We start from the raw sequence: 27,753 nt of genomic DNA on the forward strand, positions 1-27,753 counted from the left end.
CACAAATCGTGTGTGGTCCGTGTCTTCGTGGTAGTCACCTGTCTTTTTCGGCCGAAAAACTAGAAGTGCATCCGCAACAAAATCACTGGGAGAACCTTCATGGACCACAGTTAATCTTCCTCCTCTCTTCGACGGCTGATGAGCCCTACTGCTTCAAATGATAATTAAATAAAGACCCTAAGCTGGTTTTTTTTTTTCCGTAAGGTTTGGTCTGGGTGGACCTCATAAGACATTCGTTCAAGTTGATCGTTGATTCCTTTACTCAGTTTTTTTTATTACAGAAGGCGAGCAGGCCTCTGACCGAACGTGCTAAGCTACCGAGTCGGTTATCCATCTGAGTCAAAGAGGGCACAGAGGATAGTGCGCCTGCAGGGACTTATCCCTTGCACGCTCCCCGTGAGACCCACATTCCCAACTTAATGTCCACACACTACATTCGTAGTGCCCCTGCCCATTACACTCATTATTCGCGGCAGGCAATATTACCGAGACCCGTAAGAGTTCGGGCAATGCGTGTGTATCCCCTGCATTACCTCACGTTTCGTCTAGCCATGTTATGGAATAAATGACCTTGCTCACAGTTTTTTGCAAGAATATGCTTTGAGCAGTTTCACTATGCGCCTTTCCTAATTGGACTTTCCGTCCGTCTAGCGCTTTGTAACGGAAACTCATACTTTTCGGTACAATTTTCAGCAAAATTTTGCCGCCCCTGAAATGTTCATATTGTTTGAGCGACACTAGTCACTTTGCTACAATAGGATACTCTTTCCTGCTGTAGTAAGCATAAATACGCCTACGAACAGCATCAGTATGGAAAGATTCTAAGTCGGTGACGGAGTGAGGATGCTTTTTGCATTTTCCAGAGTCGCTAAAAACCCATTATATGGTCCAGAAAACTCGGAATTATTACGGTTCACGTCCACATCTCTCAACCTTTGCAATAACTTTCCCTTACTTACTACTGTTCTTGCACTAAGTCTAAGAGATTTTTATGTGCGTTCCACTACTTTATCGGCAGGAACTGACGGCTCTCCAAGAATACTTACGTATTATTTCTCATGCTCGCAAAACTCACGAGATCACCGTAATAACTTCAATACCTGGCTATTTAGCGCCATATCTCGATATAACGGATTGTCACTAGGCGAACAAACTGTTTTCCGTGGCACTTTTCACATATCACAATTTTATAAGGCACAGAACAGCGCAAACCCAAGGTACAAACCAACCACAACGCACGTTGTTTCTGTACACACAAAACAAAGCCGGCAACGTGGCAGCTTTGACGTCACGACCGGTGCCCCACGCCTGGCGCCTCGCGCTTCTCGTTCTTCGCTTGTTAACCTGCTACGCTGCCACACTGAAACGCATACTGCAAGTGTAAAGTTTCACCGGCTTCGATATAATTCACCTATGGCTTAAGAGAATTTACAGTTTATTATTTTACAGCAAACATTATTGGTTGAGTTCGGACATCTAATAATTTCACTATCCTCATCATTGTAATTTTTTTCTGATCATTCAGCATATAAGTATAATAACTGCAAAAGTTCTTGTCCAGCATTCGACGCAAAAATAAAATTTCTCAGCCTTATTTCTTTACAGAACATTATCCCAGTAATAAAAAGGAAAACGTTTTGGCCGGCCGATGTGGCCGAGCGGTTCTAGGCGCTTCAGTCAGGAACCGCGCGACTGCTACGGTTGCAGGTTCGAATCCTGCCTCGGGCATGGATGTGTGTGATGTCCTTGTATTAGTTAGGTTTAAGGAGTTCTAAGTTCTAGTGGACTGATGACCTCAGATGTTAAGCCCCGTAGTGCTCAGAGCCATTTGAGAAAGTTTTAAAGTTTTTCATAGAAGACAAGTTAATTTCGTTAAGCTATATTTGCACTACAACACAGGATAAATCATGAATATAAGCTAGACTGCCACTGATATGCCGGGTGACTATAATTAAACTGTCGGTGTCCGACTGCTGCAGTCCGGGCTTTATATATCACAGGATGTTGAGACGTAATAGATATGTTCAGTAATCAGTAGGTTCGCGGAGTATGCCAACAGTTGAAAATATGGTCATTTAACCTGGATGTTGAACGATTCCTGTTTTCAACTCTGTATCTTGTTTGTAACTTGGTGACAGGTGTTGAGTAAAAATCTCTCGGTGTACATGCCGCGTCAATTCAGGATAAAACTCCAAGCTTTCGACCACTACCTCCATGGTCGTCGTCAGGGCTAAAACTATCGTGAACTATTTTTTTTTCTTTTCTTTATTGAATTTCAATTCCCCCCGAAGGGGGCGGGCTGGCAGCAGCTTAGTATGCCGCTCTTCAGCCGATAGATTTTGTGACAAAGATCAAGAGAAAAAATAAAAAACAGGCGATAAAATCGGAGACTTAGAGAGTAACAAGGCGAAAAGAAAACGTGGAACTTAAAACAACAACAGAGGGATGATGATGCTAAGAAAAATACATACGAAGCAGACAGGGAAAACAATAGACAATTAAAAAACACGGCGACAGTCTGGATTCTGTTCACAAAAGACATAAAATTCACACCGAGCGACAGCATGGTTTCTGTTCGCAACACGAGAAAGACAAACAACAATGAATAGTCACTGGAACACTGCACTAAAAAGTTGGCAAATGTGACACCACAGTCGAGAGCAGGTGGGGGGAGACGGGACAGAAGATGGGAAAACAAAAAAGGGGGGAAAGGAGAGTAAAAGCGAAGGGGGGAACCAGGAAAGGAGCTGATGGAGGATGAGGACCCAGAAGAGGGGTGGAGGGCAGACGCGACAGGGAGTGGGGGAGGCAGAGGAGGGGAATACAAAAGGACTGGGGGGGAGAAGGGAGGTAGGGAGAGGTGTAGTGGGGAGAAAACAGGACGGAAGGGGGGGGGGGAGAGGGAGCCCAGGGAAAGGACAGAGGAAAGGAGGGGGAGTGAGTATCAGAGTTGATAGGAAGGATAAATGGAGGGAGAGAGGGCATCATCCGGGAGGGGGATTTGATGGAAGCCACCTTGGGAAAGGAGATGGAGGGTGTAGAGATGGAGGGTAGGGGGGACACAACGGTGAAGACGTGGCAGGGGGCGGGGATGGGAGAGGAGCAACCAGGGGGTGAGGGGGTTCAAGACGGCGGGAGGTGTAGAGGATGCGGATATGTTCGAGGAATAGGAGCAGATGGGGGAAAGGAATGAGATCATAGAGGATCCGCGTGGGGGACGGGAGGCGGATACGGAAGGCGAGGCGGAGTGCATGACGCTCAAGGATCTGGAGGGACTGATAGAATTTGGTGGGGGGGGCAGACATCCAGGCAGGACTGGCATAACAGAGGATGGGACGGATTAAGGATTTGTAGGTGTGGAGGATGGTAGAGGGGTGCAACCCTCATGTCCAGCCAGAGAGGAGTGTGAGGAGTCGGAGGCGGTTGTGGGCTTTGGATTGGATGGAGCGGAGATGAGGTATCCAGGTGAGGTGACGGTCAATGGTGAGGCCAAGGTAGGTGAGGGTGGGGGTGAGGCGGACAGGACGTGCGCAGACAGTAAGGGAGAAATCCAGGAGCCGGAAGGAGTGAGTGGTACGACCTACGATGATTGCCTGGGTCTTGGAAGGATTGAGGTTCAGGAGCCATTGGTTACACCATGCAGCAAGAAGGTCAAGGTGATTCTGGAGAAGGCGTTGGGACCGTTGGAGCGTAGGAGCGAGGGCGAGGAATGCGGTGTCATCAGCATATTGCAAGAGGTGTACTAGAGGGGGGGGGGGGGGTTGGGGCATATCTGCCGTGTACAGGAGGTAGAGGAGAGGGGAGAGGACCGAGCCCTGGGGCACACCGGCAGAGGGGTAGAAGGTGTGGGAATTGGCATGATGGATGGTAACATAGGAGGGGCGGTGGGAGAGGAAGGAGGCCACCAGACGGATGTAGTTGATAGGAAGGGCGTAGGTTTGGAGTTTAAACAGGAGACCATATCGTGAACTAGCGGGGTTCCCACTTTTATATGCAAAGGACGGCTTCTGATTGGCTGGAATACGTCATAGCAGCAGCGATATGGCGCGTAGTGAAGTGGTGCCCTCTACTTCCATAGATGTAGTTACTATCCCGCGTTGCTTGCAGCGCCATCCCCTGAATCAGGAGGTAAAGTGCGAGAAGTTTTTCTCTGAGATTTTTCTTTATCCAGTGCACTCTTCCAAGTGTTGCTAAGTGCGTAGCCGTTGTCTCTGTTAAAGTTATTATCGCTAAGTCTAATTTCGACTGCTTCCCGGATCACAGAGTCCCAGTAATTCGATGCGTGGGCTATTACTCTGGTTTCTTCAAATAAAATCTTATGCTTGTTAAGCAGACTATGTTCAGCCACCGCTGATTTTTCCAAATACCTGTATTTCAGGTGGCGTTGGTGCTCGATGCAGCGGTCGGCAACGGTTCTTACAGACTGGCCCACGTAATTCTTGCCACATTCGCAAGGAATAGTATAAATTCCCGGCACTCTTAAGCCGAGACTATCTTTGACTGGTCTCAACATTTCCTTAATTTTCCTAGGTGGTCGGAAAACTGGTTTTATTCCTTGCCTGTTCAGGTCTCTGGCTATCTTGCTCGTTGTAGCACCGCAAAAAGGAAGCCGCGCTGTGTGTTGGTCCTCTTCTTGTATGTGGCCGGCATCGTGTCTTACTTTCTTGGACAATACTGATTTAATTTCACCGGCAGAATAACCATTCCTCTTGAAAACAGTCGTCAAATGGTTAATCTCGGGACCGAGGTGGTCCTTGTCGGAAATAGTCCTGGATCTGTGTACTAAAGTATTCAGCATAGCTCTCTTCTGAGACGGATGATGGAAGCTATGGCTATGCAGATATAAGTCTGTATGGGTTGGCTTCCTGTACACAGAATGGCCCAGTTGTCCATCCGGCTTTCGCTCCACCAATACATCTAAAAAAGTTAACTTCCCTTCCTTCTCTACCTCCAATGTAAATTTTATGTTTGGATGTACACTATTCAGATGTTCGACGAACTGCTGCGGAGTGTCGCTGCCGTGTGGCCAGATTAAAAAAGTATCGTCGACGTATCTGTAGAAGCATGATGGGCGGAGGTGAGCACTGCTCAGGGCTCGTTCTTCGAAGTCCTCCATGAAAAAATTCGCTATTGCTGGTGACAGTGGCGAACCCATGGCTGTTCCATCCGTCATTTCATAATAATTTCCACTGTATAAAAAATAAGTGGTCGTCAAGGTATGCCGGAACAACTTCAAAATTTCTGAGGAGAAATGAGGAGCCAACAGTTGTAATGTGTCATCCACAGGTACTTTGGTGAACAGAGAAACCACGTCGAGGCTGACCATGATATCACTTGGGCCTATCTTCATCTGTTAGAGATGTAGCCGGACTCTTCCCGACCTGAAAAATAGCATGTGACGACATATCGCTCTGATTACATCGGATATGTTGTGAGCAGCTGTCGACCATGCCGTATTACAGATACAGCATGTTGCTGAATCTGGAGACCATATTGAACAAATGTTGTAACTTGTGATCATATACTAACAAACGTCCTAGAAAAGCCGCTATCATGTGTTTGATCGTTCCTTCCCTTTTCCTACATCCACACCACTTCCTGACTAGCCGGCCAGGGTGGCCGAGCGGTTCTAGGCGCTTCAGTCTGGAACCGCGCGACCGCTACGGTCGCAGGTTCGAATCCTGCCTCGGGCATGGATGTGTGTGATGTCCTTAGGTTAGTTAGGTTTAAGTAGTTCTGAGTTCTAGGGGACTGATGACCTCAGATGTTAAGTCCCATAGTGCTCAGAGCCATTTGAACCATTTGAACTTCTTGACTACTAACAGTATCATATTTCCACCTGGTGTCAGAAAGTGGAACTATTACTTTTTTCAGCGTACTCGGCGAGGGAATAATGAACATACGTACGATGTTTCATTGTCTTGCGATGTACGCATCCCGCACGGCAGCTCTCTGAATACTGGCTGTCTGATTATAATCACCTGGTATATCTCATGTATAAGTCATCAGAACATCGACATCCATTACTGACATACATGATAGCTCACGGTCGACAATTTTTGATGTGTTACAAGTATGTATGAATACAGTGTGTGTCTTTTAAGAGCCATCATATGCATTTTCTCTGAAGCTTCAACAGGTATTTGCAATTTCGTTTCAGCGTTGTGTAACTGGTCTCAGACCAAACAACAATGCTCTTTAGCTCTTCCATACCACACCCAGTGTCTATGGAAATAATCGCTTTGTTTCCCATCACAAACAAGGGCTTTTTTTTCTTTTTTTTTTTAAGCGGAATTTCAAGAGCCAATTCCATAGAGTGGCGCCAGGTTAGTCTTGTGCAATACGTGTTTTATCGATGTGTTTTAGCGGCAACAATAAAGCTAGAGGAATAATCAGTACTCCTGCAGCGACAACACCACCAAGCAAGGAGCGTTATGGAATTGCTTCTGGATTACAGATTATTCTTTTTTTACTGTCCCTATTAACACAGACCGATAAAACAAATATCGTGGAAGAATTAATCTAGCACAGTTCTGTCGAATGGGAACGTAAAATTCCACTTTAAAACACACCGACGCTTTCCGTCAACAGTGCGTGTCACATGAAAGTGATCGGCACTGTTTGCCTGGGAAGACCCCCAACTACACAATGTAAAAACGAAATTGCAAATAGCTACTGAAACGTCAGAGAAAATGCGCATGACGACTTGTAGGTGGGGTGCAGTAGGTGGTATAGCACTTAGGAGCCCCATCAGTCAAACAAATCACTAACAACTTGCACTGTACGTGCTTGAGCATTGTCCTGCAAAATGATGGTTATCTTCTGCAGAAAGTGTCATCACTTCTGTCTCTAAGCTGGTCGTAGGTTGTGTTCCAAAAATGAACAGCATAGAGACAGAAGTGTTGACACTTTCTGCAGAACATAACCATCACTTTGCAGGGCAATGCTCAAGCACGTACAGTGCAAGCTGTTACTGATTTGTTTGACTGATGGGGCTCCTGAGTGCTATACAACCTATTGCCCTCCCCTGATTTACGCCCTCGTAAGTTCAGCTCGGTTTCTAAACTGAAGGAATCACTTCAAGACATTCGATTCAGAACTGCTACAAATTCGTCGGGCAAGAGACCACGCCGCTCGAACTGTCAACACGACTGGCACTGCTAAGACTATCCTACGACTTCCACATCGCTGGCAACGGGTTATACACAATGCTGGTGATTACTTTGAAGGTGAGTAAAACTTTGAAACACTTATCTATTTTGTACGAGCTGTAAATAAATAGTTGCCACTATTAAAGTTCTAATCCTCGTACATTATTGAAACTGAGAATGTTAAAAATAATTTGTGGTTTATTAAAAACAACTATTAATGGCACTCTTTATACTATTATATGAATTATGAGCATAATGTGGACCAGTGGTGCTCTCAAGAGTGGGTGTGTGGGGCAGGGTGTCGCAGTTTAGTTAGTGGGCTACTCTGGGAAGTGTATTTTTAGAGCAGAGTGAGGAGGGAGATATGGGATTCGGGATGTGACTAAGATGAGAGAAGAACACAATAGAACGGGCAAGAATCGCGATATCTGGCATGAGAAAGTGTCCAAATGAATGGGTTAGATATTATAAAAAAGATAAAAGTCAGTTTGGACTTCGTTGTCAGGAAGGCTGTGAAAATTACGTTGGGAGAGGTGTAGGTCTCGCAGAAACTGTTGGTACTGACGCGGCAGCATGTCAAGATTGATGACTAAAAAGGAAACAAAACAGTTATTCGGGTCAGTTCATCGGGATGTACAGGATATTACGGATAACATTTGCGAGTCTTCTTAAGTACCTTCTGAACGGATAATCATTGGAAGTATGGCTGCCAGGATAGATCTAGCGGAGTGAGCGACATACGCGCTTGTAACAACCGGGATAGTGTGGGCCATCTGTGGGGTATTCTCACATCTTCCCGACGCAACTCCCTGATTTCGAGTTTCTCAGATTGGCGTCTGGTGGTGAGTACTGCAACCAGCCGTCAGCGGCAACGCTGCAGTTGAGGACGATCTTTTTCCGGATGTTCGATGGGATGGAATGTGCTGGCCGCCGACGCCAAACTCGTCAGACACACAACGTCACGTAAGCGTGACCGCTACAGCGCCACTGCGGATAAATCAAGGGCAGCGGAAACGGAGATTTAGCATTTTAGCTTTCACCGCTCAAATCGCTGGAAGATTCTTGCCTTCGATGACATCTGCACTTTCTGACGCTTCCAGTGGATAATATGCGGATGAATAATTCCGGTGATAGTTATTATCTTTGCTCAGAGATTAGAGTGGCTCGCGTTCTTGGAGAACTTCTGTTTTGCTGACTACGACCAGAGTGTGATCATTACTGTCTGTGCCCTTGACATTGAAAAGTGTAAGTAGGCTGTTTAGGTTTTTTTTATTGGTAACGCCACCTCTGTATGAAAATCACTGGCTGTGCTGTGTGCAGTCTGTGGCTGTTTTGCATTGTTGTAATACTCGCCATTGTAGTGTTAGGCAGCTGGATGTGAACAGCGCTAGCGTTGCGCAGTTGGAGGTGAGCCGCCAGCAGTGGTGGATGTGGGGAGAGAGATGGCGGAGTTTTGAAATTTGTCTTGAACTGCTATATATATATATATATATATATATATATATATATATATATATATATATATATATATATATATATATATATATGATGATATCAAGATCTATTAAATAATAATTTTGTAATCCACATTCTTAAAAAAAAGGAGCACTTGGAAAGGAAAGAACAATAAGAAGGGACTAGTAACAGTAACTGCACACATAATTTTCTTTTCAAGTACATGGTAATATTTTTTTTACAATAAGTTTTTGTGGTGCACCACTTTAATTACATAGTCATTAAGATGTGAATAGACATTTCCCGTATATGCATTGTTGTCTTTAGTGTACTATTTTTTCTGCTTGAGCTTTGTCATGTTTAGATATAAGCTGCTGTTTGCCAGGCATAATGTTACTGAATTTGACTTTGTATTACGCTGTTAAGCCAGTTTTACTACGCATTTATTTTTCTTGTTTGCTGCTCATTGCCTTATATTAGTTGTAATTTATGCTGCTTGCTTTGCTTTTTGTATTTTTTATCATTGCTGTTTATGTTAATTGTTTTGTGCTGCTGCATTGCCTCGTCCCTTAGTTTAGCATCTGAGCTCAGTAGATTTAAGTTAGCTTAAGAGGGGGTAGCCTATAAGAGAATGAGTAGCGATTAATTGGAAGAAATGGATTGAGAAGCTATATGAGAAAAGTACAGAAAGCAGGTATAGATAGGACTTCTGGAAATAATGAAGAACGAAGGGAGATCTCCGAGAAGTAAAGAAAGTTTTGTTTGCAAAATACTGCAGTAAAACAAACCCTGTCCTTTCCTTGTATTATTCCACTATATGTTTGTGTACCCTTGTGTATTTATGTTCTTCCTGTATTTATATGTGTATCTGATAAGATTTATGTTGTAGAATTTTTCTGGTACTAAGCTACATTCACTAATGACGAGGAATACTGTTATCCTCAAATATAATTTGCATTTATAATATGTAATTTTCTTTGTAAAGATGTTTACACATTATTAATTCTGTTCTGTTTCAATTATCATGTGTGAAATTAATGTTTCGAAAATTATTCTCATTATTTTATTTATCTACTTATCTCATAATTCCTGTAACATTGATGTATATGTTTATTTCTATTCTGTTGTAAAGCCTGTACTACAAATGTTATCTGTATTGTTATGTTCTTTAATGATGTATTTTGTACCTTTGTAATTGTATTCTTATGTTATAAAATTGTAATTGACACCAGTTCAACAAATTAAGTAACTTGTAAGTTACATTTCACTGCACACGTTTCTGTTGGTCATAGTATATGGACAATATGTGACAAGTAGGGACTGTTAGTGTTTGCACGTGTGTTAATAATTCAGCAAGGGACTGGATGACAGCATTGCTGGTTCTAAGGACAATTCCAAAAACTTTGTGAGTGCAAAAAATGGCTCTGAGCACTATGGGACTCAACTGCTGAGGTCATCAGTCCCCTAGAACTTAGAACTAGTTAAACCTAACTAACCTAAGGACATCACAAACATCCATGCCCGAGGCAGGATTCGAACCCGCGACCGTAGCGGTCTTGCGGTTCCAGACTGCAGCGCCTTTAACCGCACGGCCACTTTGGCCGGCTTGTGAGTGCACAAGTGGTGGTTATGGACTTGCTACATTATCCGCAAGACTCTTCAATGGTGATTGTGCACCTGCACAGTCACAACAGATGGCTGCTTGCCGTCTCTACAAGGACTACAGTGGGTCTACACCTTTGCTGACTCACCAGTGCCATTATTTCTACAAGGACTGCAGTGGGTCTGCACCTCTGGTGGCCCACCAGTACCGTAATCTCTACCAGGACTACAGTGGGTCTGCTCTGTGATGACCTACCCACCAATACTCTTCAAAACTTCGACTGACTCCGCTGTGGGTTTGCTCTGTTGTGGCCCATGACCTGTCTGCATGTCGAGAGTCAGCACTGTCTTTCCGTTGGAAGGACAACGCTACTTCTTCAAGACTGCATGGAAATCCACTACTTCCGTGTGCATTTTCTTTTACTGCTCAGACTTTGAGAAAAACACTGATATTTTACGGTGATGAACGATTAGGACTGTCTTTATGGACTGTGAGAAAGTTTAGCTTTTGACCAACATTGTATCAGTAAGTGTGTGCATTTGATTTCTTTGTTATTGTAATTACGATTATGAAAAATTTTAACAAATATGTTTTGGCCAGTGCCCAAAAAAAATTTGTAAAATTTTTTGTGGGTAGCATGGGGGCTATGTAAGTAGGCTGTTTAGGTTTTTTTTATTGTTAACGCCACCTCTGTATGAAAATCACTGGCTGTGCTGTGTGCTGTCTGTGGCTGTTTTGCATTGTTGTAATACTCGCCATTGTAGTGTTAGGCAGCTGGATGTGAACAGCGCGTAGCGTTGCGCAGTTGGAGGTGAGCCGCCAGCAGTGGTGGATGTGGGGAGAGAGATGGCGGAGTTTTGAAATTTGTCTTGAACTGCTATATATATATATATATATATATATATATATATATATGATGATGATGTCAAGGTAAATACATTGTTTGTTCTCTATTAATATCTTTCATTTGCTATCCCTATCAGTAGTTAGTGCCTTCCATAGTTTGAATCTTTTATTTAGCTGGCGGTAGTGCCGCTCGCTGTATTGCAGTAGGGGGAGTAACCAAGATTTTTGTGAGGTAAGTGATTTGTGAAAAGTACAGGTTAATGTTAGTCAGGGCCGTTCTCTTGTAGAGATTATTGAAAGTCAGATTGCGTTGCGCTAAAAATATTGTGCGTCAGTCTAAACACAGTCTCGCGTATAATTGTTAAAAGGGGACGTTTCAAAAGTTACAGTCATCGATACCACTACGATGTATCGAATCTTGCTGTCACAATTTCTGTTCGATCCAAGATCGCAGGCGGCACGACGATTCACTCTCGGCTGGGGAGTGGTCTGAGCTTTTAGCGCTTGCAGAAAACGTGTGTAGGCAGTTGGTTTGCTGGGTCAGCTCATTGAGTGAAGAAGCTCGAGCTAGGGCGGGTAAATGTTGGCACGAATAGGTTTGCGAAGTATTTATTCCATGATTTTTGTTGTGCAGTACTGAGCAGTGTGTAGAGGAGTATCTTTTTCATTACCACGACCGAACAGGATCAAAAAGCGCGATGCTAGATCAAAATGGCCCTGAGCACTATGGGACTTAATATCTGTGGTCATCAGTCCCCTAGAACTTAGAACTACTTAAACCTAACTACCTAAGGACATCACACACATACATGCTCGAGGCAGGATTCGAACCTGCGACCGTAGCGGTCTCGCGGTTCCAGACTCAAGCGCCTAGAACCGCACGGCCACACCGGCCGGCGATAGCTAAATCAATTGAAAAATGTGAGTAGTGCGCGTGTTCATATATCTCGAGAGGACTATATATCGAAGTAGGAGCTTTTAATGAACTCAAGACATAATCAACTTAGCGTTTATCATTAACAGTTTAATTTCAATATCGTTTTTCATAGTACTATATTTACTGAGTCAGTCATATTGAAGAGTGACTGTAGCAGATTCGGAGTGTTCGTGTGAGAAAGGCACACATTTACGGAGCTGCTGCAGCTGCTGCTGATTGTGAGTTTAAGTAGACTAAATAGCTAATGTCATCAGTTTCTGGCCGTGCGGCTCTAGGCGCTGCAGTCTGGAACCGCGAGACCGCTACGGTCGCATGTTCGAATCCTACCTCGCGCATGGAAATGTGTGATGTCCTTAGGTTGGTTAGGTTTAACTAGTTCTAAGTTCTAGGGGACTAATTACCTCATAAATTGAGTCCCATAATGCTCAGAGCCATTTGATTTCATCAGTTTCCTATTGACTCACCTCTCCCAGGACGGGATCAGTTTACCCCATCTGTCTATGTCCAGGCTAAATTCTATGTCCAAGTATTAGAAAACGTCCTAAATCTTGAAGATATAGCCGTAATTTTAACAATTATTTTATTGGACTACTAGTTTTGGTACCTCATAGGCACCATCTTCAGCTCCCTATACACGTACCTATATGTCATCTAAACGTCCACGCTATTGTAAGGAACACTAATTTCAACATTCTTTCGCAGATTTTTAAACCTTCTCTGTAGACTTGGAAGCCAGTTGAAATTAATGATCGTAGCGTAGAGATTTAGATGACTTATCTAGCTACGTGTATAGGGAGCTGAAGATGGTGCCAATGAGGCACCGAAACTGGTAGTCCAATAAATTAATTAATAAAATTGCAGCTGTCGGTATTTCTTTCCTTCAAGAACCATTCAATTTATACAAGATGCAATTACTAAATCGTTTGCGTAGTGTGTATCCCCGGTATTCACCTAGCGAGATGTGGATAACTATCTAAAATCCATATCCAAGGTGGCTGGCACACAGGCCGTCGCCTGGTTCTCAAAGTTTCGACGTGTACTACATTGGGGTGAGGAATGCTGCGAATTCTATATGGACCTGCGCATAGAAGCTCAAATTTACTACATCTACTCTTTCCTCTGTTGTATAAATAGTGTGTGCGTACTAATATCTTCAGTCCTATGTGAAAGTCACGGCGTGTACAAACCTGTCTTTGCTCTCTTCTCCGGCGCTCTGCGGCACGTTTGATGTTGTTGAGCGCAATGTCAATCATTTCATGGTGGCGGAGAGGACGAGATGTATGAAAAGATACCAATTCATTAATTTTGTTAGGTGGTTCAGCATTTTTCAATATAACAGTCGGAGATAGCATAGTAGATTCATTTGGTATGGAGTTAATTACATCTTGGAATGAGAGTATGTGTGTATCCCAATCACGCCTCCCCGTTCCGGCTATCATTCGGCTATGGAAGTCATTACAGTGATGCAGGAATAAGTTTTCCGGACATGCTGCATACAAATAGACCGATGCCGAATGAGTACGGCAGCAAACAACAGAGCAAAGGTCTTAAGCTGCCAATGAAGATTTTGTAAAATCGTCAAACGACTGGGCATCTTACAACATTTTGTATAACATATTACAGTACAATGATCATCAGCATAATATCGACATAACTTGCTCGTTTTCCGTGAAGTGTACCTAGGTAAGGGCCACACTCGTACCCTACCATCGACTCTTACCAACTGAAATCGGAACTCGTATGACTAGGCCACGCTTTTACAGTCGTCTAGGGTCCAACCGATAGGGTCACTAGCCGAGAAAAGGCAATGCCGGCGAAATCAGGCTGCAAAAGCACTCGCGTCGGTCATCTGCTGCCATAGTTCATTAACGCCAAATTTCTCCGCACTTTGCTAATGGATACATTTGTCGTAGGCCCACACTGATTCCTGCGTTTATTTCTCACAGTGTTTCTTGTTTGTTATCACTGACTACGAAAACGGCGCTACACTCGGTCGTTAAGTTAAGGCCGTCGGCCGCTGTGTTGTCCGTGGTGAGAGGTAAGGCCTGAAACTTCATATTCTCGGCTACCATTTGACACTATGGACCTCGGAATAATGAATCACCTAAGGATTTTCATAATGGAATGTCCCATGCGTCTAGCTCCGGCCAACATTCCGTTCGAAGTCTCTTAATTTCAAAGCGACCATAATCGCGTCAGAAATCTCTTCACGTGAATCACACTGAATACAAACGAGAACTCCCCCAGTGGACGTACCTTGTGTACGTCAAACTACCGCCATCTGTATATATGCATATCGCTATCCCATGACATTTTTCACCTCAGTATAATGAGACCATTCTTGAGTACTGCTCGAGTGTTCGGCACCAGATCGGATAGGAGGAAGGCCTTGAAGCAAGTCAGAGGCGTGCGGATAGACTTGTTACCGGTAGGTTCGAGAAGCAAGCAGTTATTAAGCATTAGGAACACAAAGATAAGGTAAGAAGAATTAGGTCTCGTACGGAGATATAATAGTTTTTCCCTTGCTCCATTAGCGAGTGGCATTGCATTGGCTCTGAGCACTATGGGACTTAACAGCTGTGGTCATCAGTCCCCTAGAACTTAGAACTACTTAAACCTAACTAACCTAAGGACATCACACACATCCATGCCCTAGGCAGGATTCGAACCTGCGACCGTAGCAGTCGCGCGGTTCCGGACTGCGCGCCTAGAACCGCGAGACCACCGCGGCCGGCATTAGCGAGTGGAACTGGAATGGAAATTACTAGTAGTGGTACAAGGTACCCCGCACCATGTACCATGCGGTGGATCATGGGGGATGTAGGCAGATGTAAACTGTGGCTAGTGGCATTACCCGTAATTAGGCATTTAACTGATAGTTTAGCAATTAGACTTACCGCGAACGTTTCACTAATGACTGTCGGTCAAGTGACGACAATGTAGTTGCATACACGGTGTGGGCAGATGATCCAGATAATCACAGATAATTTCGAATAGGAAGCTAGTAACTGCATACATTATCTACCTGAGCCCGCACTGCTTCCTATATTAAAGCCATTGCAGCAAGCTTAATTATACTTACACACAGACACAGCAAATGCTAGAAACAATGCCTGCAAACATACGAAATGACAGCAACAACATCTAAAATATAACGACAGTGTGTAAGTATGGTGCTTTCTTGTTGCATACGTTACAATTAGGTATTCATTAAGATCTAAATATTACCTTGAGTTACTCTGTTTCGCAGTTTACGCAAGTTAGGAAAGAAATACTTCGTGTTAAGACAAGTTGAAAAACAAGCAAGAAGTTAACATGATATTTGTTTATTATCATCCACCGCAAAATATACATCATTGCATTTAAATATGGTCGTTGTCACTATTGCAGGTCTACTTCATATTAGAACTCAATATACAAAGTGTCAGCTGAAGCTGTTGCGCATCTGTCGTAACTCACCTAAAATCGTCAGCAGAATTGCTCTAAGATGAGGAAGCATCTTTCATTATCGTAATAAGTTACGTTACTCTTATGGCATGAAAAAAGCTGTACGTCGGAATTACGAAGTGCCTCCTGAATAAAAAAATCATTTTTAACATTTGAAAAGTGGTTGAAGAGAAATTCCAAACATGATTCGGTGGAGCAAAACTGAATGCGGGGACCTTTACGCGTTGCCGATTCTGTTCACACACTAATCACACTCATAATTTGTTGAATAAATCAGAGTGACAGAGGAACAGAAGGGTTGAGAACTTCACAATACTTTTTTTCAAAAGAAAGTACCAAAAAGTAAACTGAGTAGTGTTCTCATATCAGGCATTGGGCATTAGTTCACGGGGTCCCACAAAACACGTCATGTCATTGCGAATAATAGGTATTTCTGACTTTCAGTAGGTGCTGGCAGTGCTTGGGATAATTTAGAACAGTGAAACAAAATGGAAAATTGGAATCAAACGAAGAAAGCCGATTAAAACAAATATAAGGTCCGATATGAAAATAAACAGATATTTTGAACCGATTTTACGTTGTAGCCCCCATGAGCCAGCTTTTATTTACATGGACATTTAGATTTTGACTTACAAAGAGTTCGTCTTCACAAATTGTTTTTCGGCGCTAGTAAGTAAAAGAGCAGCGCAGCCTCAGTTGCGACAAGAGACCATTGGAAGAGGTACATGCCGATCAGACGTTAGAGGTAGTAATTCCACTAATCGATTTCCACTTGGTGGGCCGATCTGGGGGCCCGCAGCCCAACAACGTCGACAGAGCAGCAAAGCAGGAAGACTGAGGGTCTAACAGGCCAGTTACTACACCTCCGAGTTACGAGCTAATTTTGGTGTGCGTGGATGGAAGCAGTGCTTCGACAAAAAAGTAAATGTCGAAACTGTATAGATGTCCATCATTTTTAGCCAATGGCATCTCAGTCTGGCAACACCATTTACAAGGGGAGGACTACACTAGGTGCTGAAGCAACATGGTTCTGCGAGCAGCCATCTTGGTCTCCACAAATGGTGGGCCTACTACTGATTATAAGTCCATCGCTGTGGACTTAGCACCTTCCAGTTGGTAAGCCACCTCTCGGCACTCTCCAGCGACTGCCCTGGAGGGGAGACGTCTAAGTCCAGGACAGTGCAACGACTTCCCCACCTACGCCTGGGGGGAGGGGGGGGGGCATACTGATGCTCTCCAACTCCGCTCTCAAGGTAGGCACCACTGCTGAGGGCAGTCTGTCACAACAAGAATAACGGTGCACTTTCTGTGCCTGCCGGCGTATCCTGCTCTGAGTTGGAGGGGTCGTGCCGAGAAGGTGAATGTGTGCTGTGACCTCTCATGTCAGCAGTCCCACTTCACAGCTGACGTCAAGCCGGACAGCTGGTTGCCTTTTGCATCAGCGCCACCGCGGTTGGTGCTGTAAGAACATGTCCAAGAGGGGTTGGGGGAGGGGAGGCGTTGGCACCGTATAGCTTCGCTACAGGAGTTGTAGTTGTGTGTTGATAAAATGTTAGACTATTAATGATATTTCGTTGAGCAACGATAGATCATCATGATGACCTCAATCCATTGACACGACGCAACCCTGCCACTGTAGAAGTCATCTATCCTGAGCCTCTGCAGAAACAATCGATTCCATCTGGATCGAGTGCTTGCAGTCAATCTTGTTCTTTCGTGAGCTACACCTCGAATATCTGTGGAGTTTTGGAAAACAAATATTACACCTGTGACAAGGGAAGTGCTTATTTGTAATTCAAGGATATTAAATCGCTTTTAAGAGTCTGTCTAAGGAGGAAAATCGTAATAAAATGTTGTAAAGCTCTATTTCTCGTAAGTACAGAAGATAACCGGACGAAGTAGTACATTTTACACTAAAAAATATTGTAAAATACGTTAGGGGGTTAGTGTCATCTTTCTATGAGTGCCGCCCGCTGTGGCCGAGTGACTCTGGGCGCGTTAGTCCGGAACCGCGATGCTGCTACGATCGCAGGTTCGAATCCTGCCTCAGGCATGGATTGTGCTGTCCTTAGGTTAGTCTAGGGAACTGACGACCTCAGATGTTAAGTCCCATAGTGCTTAAAGCCATTTGAAACATTTTTTTCTATGAGTATGACGCTTCAGCATCTGATCTTAATACTTGTTATGTTGCTTGAAACCAGTTCTTTTCATTTCGTAATACAACTGCAATTCTTTCCGAGTGACATCCTTTTATCTCGAAATATCGGTTCGATAGGATTATAAACGTACTACACTGAGGTGACGAAAGTCGTATACAAATGGCAGTATTATCGCATACACAAGGTATAAACAGACAGTGCACTGGCGGAAGTGTCATTTTTACTCAGGTGATGCATGCATATGAAAAGGCTTGCGACGTCGTCATGGTTGTTCTACGGGAATCAACAGTCTTTAGAAGCGGAATCGTGGTTGGAGATAGCCGGCTGGAGTGGCCTAGCGGTTCTAGGCGTTACAGTCTGGAACCGCGCGACCGCTACGGTCGCAGGTTCTAATCCTGCCTCGGGCATGGATGTGAGTGATGTCCTTAGGTTAATTAGGTTTAAGTAGTTCCAAGTTCTAGGGGACTGATGGCCTCAGAAGTTAAGTCCCATAGTGCTCAGAGCCATTTTTTGTAGTTGGAGATAGACGCATGGGACAATCCATTTCAGAAATCGCTAGGGAATTCAATATTCCGAGAACATAGCATCAAGAGAGTGACGAGGATACCAAATTTCAGACACAACGCAGTAGCCGACAGCCTTCACTTAACGACGGAAAGCAGCGGCCTTTGCGTAGAGTTGTTCAGTGCTAACAGATAAGCAACACTGCTAGAAATAACCTCAGAGACGAACGTGGGACGTACGACGAAGCTATTGGCTACAACATTGCTGCAAAATGTCGCGTTACTGGGCTACAGCAGCAGACGACCGACGCGTCATAGGTAACAGCACGACATCGCCTGCAGCGCCTATCCTGTGCTCGTGACCATATTGGTTGGACCCTACACGACTGGAAAACCGTGTCCTGGTTAATTCAATCCATATTTCAGTTGGTAAAAGCTGATGGTTAGAGTGGAGTCTGGTACAAACTCCAGGAAGTCATGAAACGAAGTTGTCAACAAGACACTGTGCAAGACGGTGGTGTCTCCATAATGGTGTGGTCTGTGTTTACATGGGATGGACTGCGTCCTCTGCTCCACCTGAAGCGATCCTATACCGGAAATAGTTATCTGGAGTCCATTTTCTAGCCATTCATGAATTTCGCATTCTACACAACTAAGTCACTGAGCCACAATTGTTCGCGACTGCTTTGAAGAACATTCTGGATAATGTGAGTGAATTAAATGGTCACCCAGATCACCCGACATGATTCGCATCAAACATTTTCGGGACATATTCGAGAGGTCACTTCATGAATCTGCAACGGTTCAAAAAAAATGGTTCAAATGGCTCTGAGCACTATGGGACTTAACTTCTGAGGTCATCAGTCCCCTAGAACTTAGAACTACTTAAACCTAACTAACCTATGGACATCACACACATCCATGCCCGAGGCAGGATTCGAATCTGCGACCGTACCAGTCGCGCGGTCCCAGACTGTAGCGCCTAGAACCGCTCGGCTACTCCGGCAGGCCATCCGCAACGCTTTTGCAATTACGCACTGCTATAGAGGCAGCATAGCTCAATATTTCTATAGGGGCCTTCCAACGACAAGTCCATGCCATGTCATGTTTATGCACTGCAACGGGGAAAAGGAGGTCCGACACGCTGTTAGGAGGTATCCCATGAATTTGTCGCCTCAGTGTATATAAAATTCAGCTTTGACCGATACAGCTTATGTATGAACTACATTGAGAATAATGGCAGGAGCAACAGTTAAATATAAAACAGATAGCAGACAAATTAAATTATTACTTTGTGTAGGTAACCTGTTAGAGCAGTTGAAAATTTTAAGAAAAAGATTTTCATAGCCGCTTGCTGTACACATCTAACTTTATTCTTTACCGGTTTCGCTTTTACACAACCAACATTACTGTAAAAATGCAGTAGGACAGATGGATCAAAAATGCATACTACTCATACATGACTCATTAGCATAGCAAATACGATGTCTCACAGTGGTATGTAAAATACTTGTAATTAGTCATTGTCATAGAGCACACATAAAAGTTGCGTGAAGACAGCTGACAGTTAACAGGTGAATCATACGTTAACTGTCAGTAGTCTTTAGGCAACTTGTGTGTGTGTGGTCTACGACATGGGATAAATTCTGTACATTTTATGTACTAGATTGAGACATCGCTGTATTTGCTATGTTAATGAGTCATGTACGAACAGTATGCACTTTTGATCCATTTGATCTACTGCTTTTTTACAGTAATGATGGTTGTAGAAAAGCGAAACCGTTAATGAATAAAGTTGAATGTGTCCAGCGGATGGCTATAAAAATGCTTTACTTCAAATTTAAATTAGCCCAGTCTTCTTTGTGGACTAAAATCCATTATGGAACTGTGAACCGTAACTTTTTTGAGGTACATACTGTTCTGAGTCTTTACCTACTTATCTAACTATCTCGTGTAGTATCAGTCTCTTGGTGGTCAGTCATTTCTTGTTTTCCCCACTAACTTTGACTTTCCACAACAGAGAAACCAGCTCGAAAAACTTACCCAACTAAAGAGGTATCCCAAAAGAGGACAACTTTTAGCCATCTACCAACAATGGGTTTGCGTCCGAAGCATTGTAGAGTGAGTACGAACTTAAGCTCCAAGACGGTCAGACCTGCCTACTACCGAAGCCAGGTTACCCCAAAATATCGTGACTACGTTACAACGTTTTTTAAACCTGCCTGTGGCTGAATGAGTGACATGTGGTACTAATCAAGATGTTTACGGCCCAGTGCATGGGTAGGTGTAATTCTCTCCACATCAAAGCCCAAACTCATAGGGGGATGAAGAAAGAGTGGCTCAGACCTAGACATTGGAACTATAGCTCACATCAGGTACAACGTACCTGGAAAGGTATGGCGAACAAGCCGATGACGATGTCGGCGAGCGCCAGGTTGGCGATGAAGCAGTTGGTGACGTTCTGCATGCGGCGCGAGGTGGCCACGATCCACATGACGAGCGAGTTTCCCACCACGGCCAGCACCGAGATGGAGCCGTAGCACAGGGACAGCAGCGCCACCACAGCCGCCGGCACGTCGTACAGGCCTGCCAACACCACGGGCGCCACTATTCAAACTGAGATAAACTTGTGTGACTCCAAAAATATGTAAACCGAACTATCTGTGGTGAGAATTCAGGAACGGCTTGGAGGAAGCTGTCAAAGAATAGCGTATACTAACTACTGCAAATGTGTTGCAAAATGACATACCACTTTATACAACAAACAGCTTAATTAACAAATTGACAACTACGAATAACAAAACGCCTCAGCCAATGACTATAGCCCAGTCCTGATCACCACAACCCATTTTAGAAACAAAAACTGAAAATTATGCCCTTTGCAGTTGTTCGGAGAAAGTGATGTTCTATCACCTGCTTAGGACAGATATCACGGAATTGTTAAAACACTTACATTCTGAAACTATAAAACTGAATGGTATTGCGAGGGACGTAACAGTGCCACATGTTTTCAGCAGTGTACTTGAGACTATACTAGTAGATAACAGCGGAGTGTATAATATTACCTGTCTTATCTGTAATAACTTCTGTATTTATCAATCAGGCTGAAACGTAGCACATAGATTGGTTGACGTTGAATGTAGCTGAAGAGTGCAAAGCGACTCCGAGATTCATGTGTAGGTCACAGCTGCGAGATATAGTTACATGTCCTCCACTTAGCAAGCAAAGAGTGAAAACTGAAATTGTTGCAAGACCTGGAGATCAATTAATATCTGATACACAGTTCCAAGTAAATATAAAATGATGAAACTCTCCTTATTATTTCTCCTCTGCTAAACTTCATTTAAGACTCAAATGTATCCTTTTCATCTCGCACCGTCTGTTCCATTCTGTAAAATTTGAAAATTTCCCGGCGAATCAACTGTTCAAAAAGATTTCGGGATTGCAGGCGGTCGTCGTAAACTTCATTGCACGATATTTCGGCTGGACAACTGCCAGCCATCTTCAGGTAATGTCACGGTTCATCAGATTTCCTGCGATGGGTATTTCAATGGACTCTTTGATAATAGAGTCCCAAAAAGTTGTTGCTGTGGCCAAAATCGAAGTTCTGTCGTGCTCCATTCCGTGTCCATTAGAAATACAATGTTCCGCAACTGCAGACTTACTGGATTGCAGTAGGCGAGTGCAAAGTTGATGTTATGTACAACGCTCTTCCACCGTGACCGTTTTCTGTCCTATATAGGCCATACCACATTGACATGGTATTTTGTAAATTCTGCCTTCCGCAGTAACAAATCATCCTTCACGGATCCCAGCAAATCCTAAATCTTAGAAGGCGGACGAAAAACCACTTTCACATGAAAATCACCCATCCCAGACCATGAGTGTAAGTACTTAAAACCCTTGTGCACAGGGCACATACGTTGTCGGATGCAGAGAATTTGCCTAAGGAACTAACATATTTGAGGAGGGTGTTCAGAGACAATGGATACTCGACCCGGCAAACTAACACGGCCTTCTCTACTAGATCCAGAAACCGGGAAGTGGATAAAGAGGAGAACGCGCCAGCCAAGTCCCTAGCATTTATTCCCGTCGTTGGAAATATCTCCTTCAAGATTGCGAGGATTCTTAATAATTTTCATGCGAAAGTGGTTTTTCGTCCGCCTGCAACCCAGTAGGTCTGCAGTTGTAGAACATTGTATTTCTAACGAACATTCAATGAAGTACGACAAAACTTCGATTTTGGCCACAGCAACAACTTTTTGCGACTTCATTATCAAAGAGTTCGTTGGAATACGCATCGCGGGAAATCTAATGAACCGTGACAGTGGTTACCAATTGAATAGAGCATGGAATCCCGTCATCTCCGAAATTTGCTCGAGACGAAGACGCCAGAAGACTTCGATAGCTGCGGCCAGCGACAATACCGACGGCAACTGAGTACTGCAGTTCCCCCAGCGAGAGCGCTGTCGCTGGGCGGCTGTGACCCTTCTGTCTCCGCGACTGCAACGCATGCGCGCCAGTACTATCAGCACAATATATAAGACGGAGCGAAGAACGTCTTTGTCAGTCCTCGCTCGGCTCACCTGAAGATGGCTTCCAGTTGTCCAGCCGAAATATCGTGCAATGAAGTTTACAAGCCCGATATCTTTTTGAACTGTTCCATTCTGTTCTCCGCTTACTTTATTGTGATGCTCAGTATATTCTGAGCTGTTAAATATTCTGTTGTTTCATCATACATACATCTTCCTTCCAGTAAGTGTAATTTCTCAAACAAACTGCTACTCACATGTACATCTTATCTTCTGTTGACTGTTATTCTTCGTTCTGTTGTACTCACACACACACACACACACACACACACACACACACACACGTACGTTTTCAGGAACAAACCTTTACATTTATTTGCTGTTCAGCTATGACTTTCACTAACGATGTCTGTTCTGTTTCTGCATCTACTTTTCCATTTGTACTGTCTTTTTCAGTGTTGTTCACCAGGACTGTGCAGCTTTGAAACTAAAGAATGTCAACTCACGACAACTGTTTTATTAATATCTAAGTGGAATTAATGAGAGCCATACACTTCACTCAGGGTGCTTGAAATGAACATGAAGTGAAATCATATTAAACATTGTGATAAATACGTATTTTTCGTTTCTCACTATTAGCCATTATTCGACTTGAAGGCAAATCGGAGTCTTAATATGGGCCTGAGAAACGAGGAATGAATAATTTCAGTTTAATGCAAGATATTTGTGATCAACTAGTTGGTCACAATTAGTTCAAAACAAGATAAATTTGCGGTCTTGTAATACTATCCCAGCAAGCTTGATGAAAACACACCATATAGGCAGTATGACTACGAAACTCGCACGTAAATCGAAGCCTGTATCGTGGGAGGTCTATTAAACAGTAGGTTTATTCTGAATTAGAAATCACATTTGCGGAGTGGATGTTGAGAAGTAAAACTGCAGAAGTAGGCGAAGCTTTTGACAAAGTTGCCCTCTAAATATTTTTTGAGCTGAGTCTTACAGTGTAGCGCAATGATAATTTCAAAACCTACAACATCGAAAGTAATTCAGATAACAGTAGATTGTTAGTGTCCAGCGTAAAGACGTATCTAGTGAAACGTGATAATGAAGCTGATTACTGTACAGTTAAGAACAATTAGATAAATAACAAAAGGATATTGATGCAAATGAAACAAATAGAACTTGAGAAAAACTGGAATATTATGTGATAAATACATATTTATATTTATTTGGAAACGTTTCAGGATGTCAAATCAATCAGAAGAAAGGAATTAAGGATGAAGGTAAAGTTTCAAGAACTGAAATCAAGAGAAAATTCTGTACTTCTTAAGCTAATAAGATGGAAAAATCTAAATAAAAGGAAGCTAATGTTCTTAAATAATATATGTGTGATTTAAATCTTCGGCCCAAGAAAGAGAAAGGAAAATTAGAAACACATGTAAAAAGAAATCATTTTGTGAAAACGATAACGATTTTGTCCATAAAGAATTTCGCTTGCCCTAACTTTGTTAAACTGAAACCATAGCTTTCTCTCCCCTCCTCTTTCTTTATTTGACAATATCTTTAACAAAATGAAGAGTTCTCTGTGAAAATCATCACAGTTTACGATCATGTTGCATTAAAAAAATCTTCATTTACATTTACGTCCTCCGAGGTATGGATTTCACCCAAAGAACTTATCTTGATTTCAGGTTCACTGATACAAGCCCGATGATATAGATGAGGGTATGCATATCATTAATATCTAGAATGTTTATAGAGGAACCTAGAGTGTGGGATTAGTGCACTAGAAAGAAGTTGTAATACGCTACAATACTTCGGAAAGTCTAAAATGAAGAATAAGACCGTGGAAAAATTAAGGAACATTTCATAGGATTTCTTTACTAAGATAAACCGTAGAATGTAGTTTCGGTTGTTTTTTATAACTTTATTGGGAACAATGCCTTTCATTATCAGATCACTAGTTCCGACGTCAAGTATATCAGCATTTATTCCTCAACCCGAAAGTTGGTTTGGATACCTGGCATGGTCCTATTGCAAGTGGTATGCCCTTATCTTTCTCTAACTTCTGAACTGGATTTACCAGCCTGGGGGACTTACAAATTAAAGTGGAGTCCGACCCACCTTGATACTTACTATTGTTACATACGTAGATCGTTACCAGAGTGAACCGTAGCGCGTTCGATAGCTCCCGCCACGCCTCCTGGAACACAGTCTAAGTGTGGAGAGGGCGTGGCCCGTTTGCCGTGAGTGCCGTTGAGCCTGTTTGTCGGCTAGCGGCAGTCAGTGAAGCAACACGGGCAGCACAGGTCTGCGGGGCAACGGGCAGGCTGTTTGTTCTACCGCCCATGTGACTTCCAAATTGGTCTGGCTGAGCATCTTCCGGAAACGAGGGACGTACACCAGAAACGGAATAAGACATATTATTCCTTCATATAGATAAGGTTAGCCGGCCAATGATCTTCTTCAGTGCGGATGCACTCACATTTCCCGAACTCTTACGGGAATCGTAGATTGAGTGCCGCGAGTAATGAGTATAGTGGACAGGGGTACAACAAATGTAGTGTGTGGACAATAAGTTGGGAATGTGGGTCTCACGCGGAGCGTGCCAGGGATAGGTCCCTGCAGTCGAACTGTGCTCTGTGTCCCCGGTGGCTCAGACGGATAGAGTGTCTGCCATGTTAGCAGGAGATACCGGGTTCGAGTACCGGTCGGGGCACAAATTTTCAACTGTCCCTGTTGATATTTATCAACGCCTGTAGGCAGCTAAAGGTCTGGATTTCATTGTAATTTCATTATTCCTTTGGCAGACAAGGTCTGGAGGGGAGTGGAGGATCGTCGTCATCCACACGTGTCCAGGCAGCTTCAAGTTTTTCCACTGTTTGTCATCCCAGTGATTTACTTTTAGTTCGTTGCTTCTGTGCCGAGACCTATCCACTAACTGTGCGGGTTCGTGACCTGTTGTTTCTATTTTGGACTCGGTTCAGTTGTTGTTGTCCCTGTCTTGTGACTCGCCGAACGATTTGAAGAGCTTGTCGGTCGTCGCAAAACATAATAGCTTTCATTTGTTACCTGTCATGGAAATACAATTTGATTATGTTTTTTAAAGTACTGGGGTTTTGTAAATTTCTGCCGCGCGAAATGAGCCGAGCGGTCTAGGGCGCTGCAGTCAAGGACTGTGCGGCTGGTCACGACGGAGGTTCGAGTCCACCCTCGGGCATGGGTCTGTGTGTTTTTCCTTAGGATAATTTAGGTTAAGTAGTGTGTTAGCTTAGGGACTCATGACCTTAGCAGTTAAGTTCCATGAGATTTCACACATATTTGAACATTTTTTTGTCAATTTCTTGTATGTTCAATGCCATTAACTTCGACGTCCGAAACGTATTTCTTGCCTAGTGTGTCGTGTACTAAATCGCCAAGTCTCTTACCTTAGTTGTTTGGAGCCTGCAAGCTTAAGCGCCTCACTGGGGCAAATCTTGTTGTTTGTACACACATCAAAAAAAGTTACGCATTACCCTGGTTCCAAGAACCACTGAAGATATACGTTGACTGTGGATATTCTATCACACACACACAATGCCTTTTTCGCAGTTGTCACTAAACCCGCCCAAAGATATAAACAACCATATAGATGGAGGGGTCCGACAGCCGATCAGTACCAGTCGTTCTACAAGGAAGGAGGTACACTGCTCGTGTTGTCTGTAGTTCAACCATGCCTAGACGGTCCATACCGCGGTTCTATCGCATCCGCATAGTTGCTTTGTGCCAGAAAGTGTTCTCAACAAGTGAAGTGTCCGGCGTCTCGGAGTAAACCAAAGCGATGTTGTTCCGACATGGAGGATACAGAGAGACAGGAACCGTCGATGACATGCCTCGCTCAGGCCCCCCAAGCGCTACAACTGCTGTGGATGACCGCTACCTAGGAATTATGGCTCGGACGAACCCTGACAGCAACGCCACCATGTTCAATAATGCTTTTCGTGCAGCCACAGGACGTCATGTAACGACTCAAACTGTGCCCAATAGGCTGCATGATGCGCAACTTCTCCCCCGGCGTCCATGACGAGGGCCATATTTGCAACCACGACAACATGCAGCGCGGTAATGGGCCCAACAACAAGCCGAATAGACCGCTCAGGATTGGCATCACGTTCACCGACAAGTGTCGCATAGTCCTTCAATCAGACAATCCTCGGAGGCAATCCGATCAGGCTGAACGCTTTAGAACACACTATCCAGCGGGTGCAGCAATGTGGAGGTTCCCTGCTATTTTCGAGTGGCATTATGTGAGGCCAACGTACACCGCTGGTGGTCATGGAAGGCGCCGTAAAGGCTGTACGATACGTGAATGCCATCCTCCGACCGGTAGTACAACCATATCGGCAGCATATTGGAGAGGCATTCGTCTTCATGGACGACAATTCGCGCCCCCATCGTGCACATCTTGTGAATGACTTCCTTTAGGATAACGACATCGCTCGACTAGAGTGGCCAGCATCTTCTCCGGACATGACCCCAATCGAACAAGCCTGGGATAGACTGAAAAGGGCTGTTTATGGACGACGTGACCTACCAACCACTCTGAGGGATCTACGCCGAATGGTGTTGAGGTGTGGGACAATCTGGACCAACAGTGCTTTTATGGACTTGTGGATAGTGTGCCACATCGAATACAGGCATGCATCATTGCAAGATGGTTGGTTGGTTGTTTGGGGAAGGAGACCAGACAGCGTGGTCATCGGTCTCATCGGATTAGGGAAGGAAGTCGGCCGTGCCCTTTCAGAGGAACCATCCCGGCATTTGCCTGGAATGATTTAGGGAAATCACGGAAAACCTAAATCAGGATGGCCGGACGCGGGATTGAACCGTCGTCCTCCCGAATGCGAGTCCAGTGTCTAACCACTGCGCCACCTCGCTCGGTCATTGCAAGAGGACGTGCTGCTGGGTATTAGAGGTGTGTACAGCAGTCTGGACCATCACCTCTGAAGGTCTTGCTGTATGGTGGTGCAGCATGCAATGTGTGGTTTTTATGAGCAATAGAAGGGCGGAAATGATGTTTATGTTGATCTCTATTCCAATTTTCTGTACAGGTTCCGGAACACTCGGAACTGCGGTGA

General features: G+C 44.0%; 1 protein-coding gene across 1 annotated transcript in view; it reads right to left on the reverse strand.

The window, feature by feature from the left end:
* The window catches only part of LOC126204089 (neuropeptide Y receptor type 1-like), a 305,126-nt gene that overhangs the window by 247,676 nt on the left and 29,697 nt on the right, over positions 1–27,753 (reverse strand). Inside the window, exon 2 of the mRNA XM_049938508.1 lies at positions 20,488–20,687. Within this exon, the coding sequence (XP_049794465.1) occupies positions 20,488–20,687 (200 nt within the window). The remainder of the gene's footprint in view (positions 1–20,487; positions 20,688–27,753) is intronic.

The sequence above is a fragment of the Schistocerca nitens genome, chromosome 9 (assembly GCF_023898315.1).
Source record: "Schistocerca nitens isolate TAMUIC-IGC-003100 chromosome 9, iqSchNite1.1, whole genome shotgun sequence".
Taxonomy (NCBI): Eukaryota; Metazoa; Arthropoda; class Insecta; order Orthoptera; family Acrididae; genus Schistocerca; species Schistocerca nitens.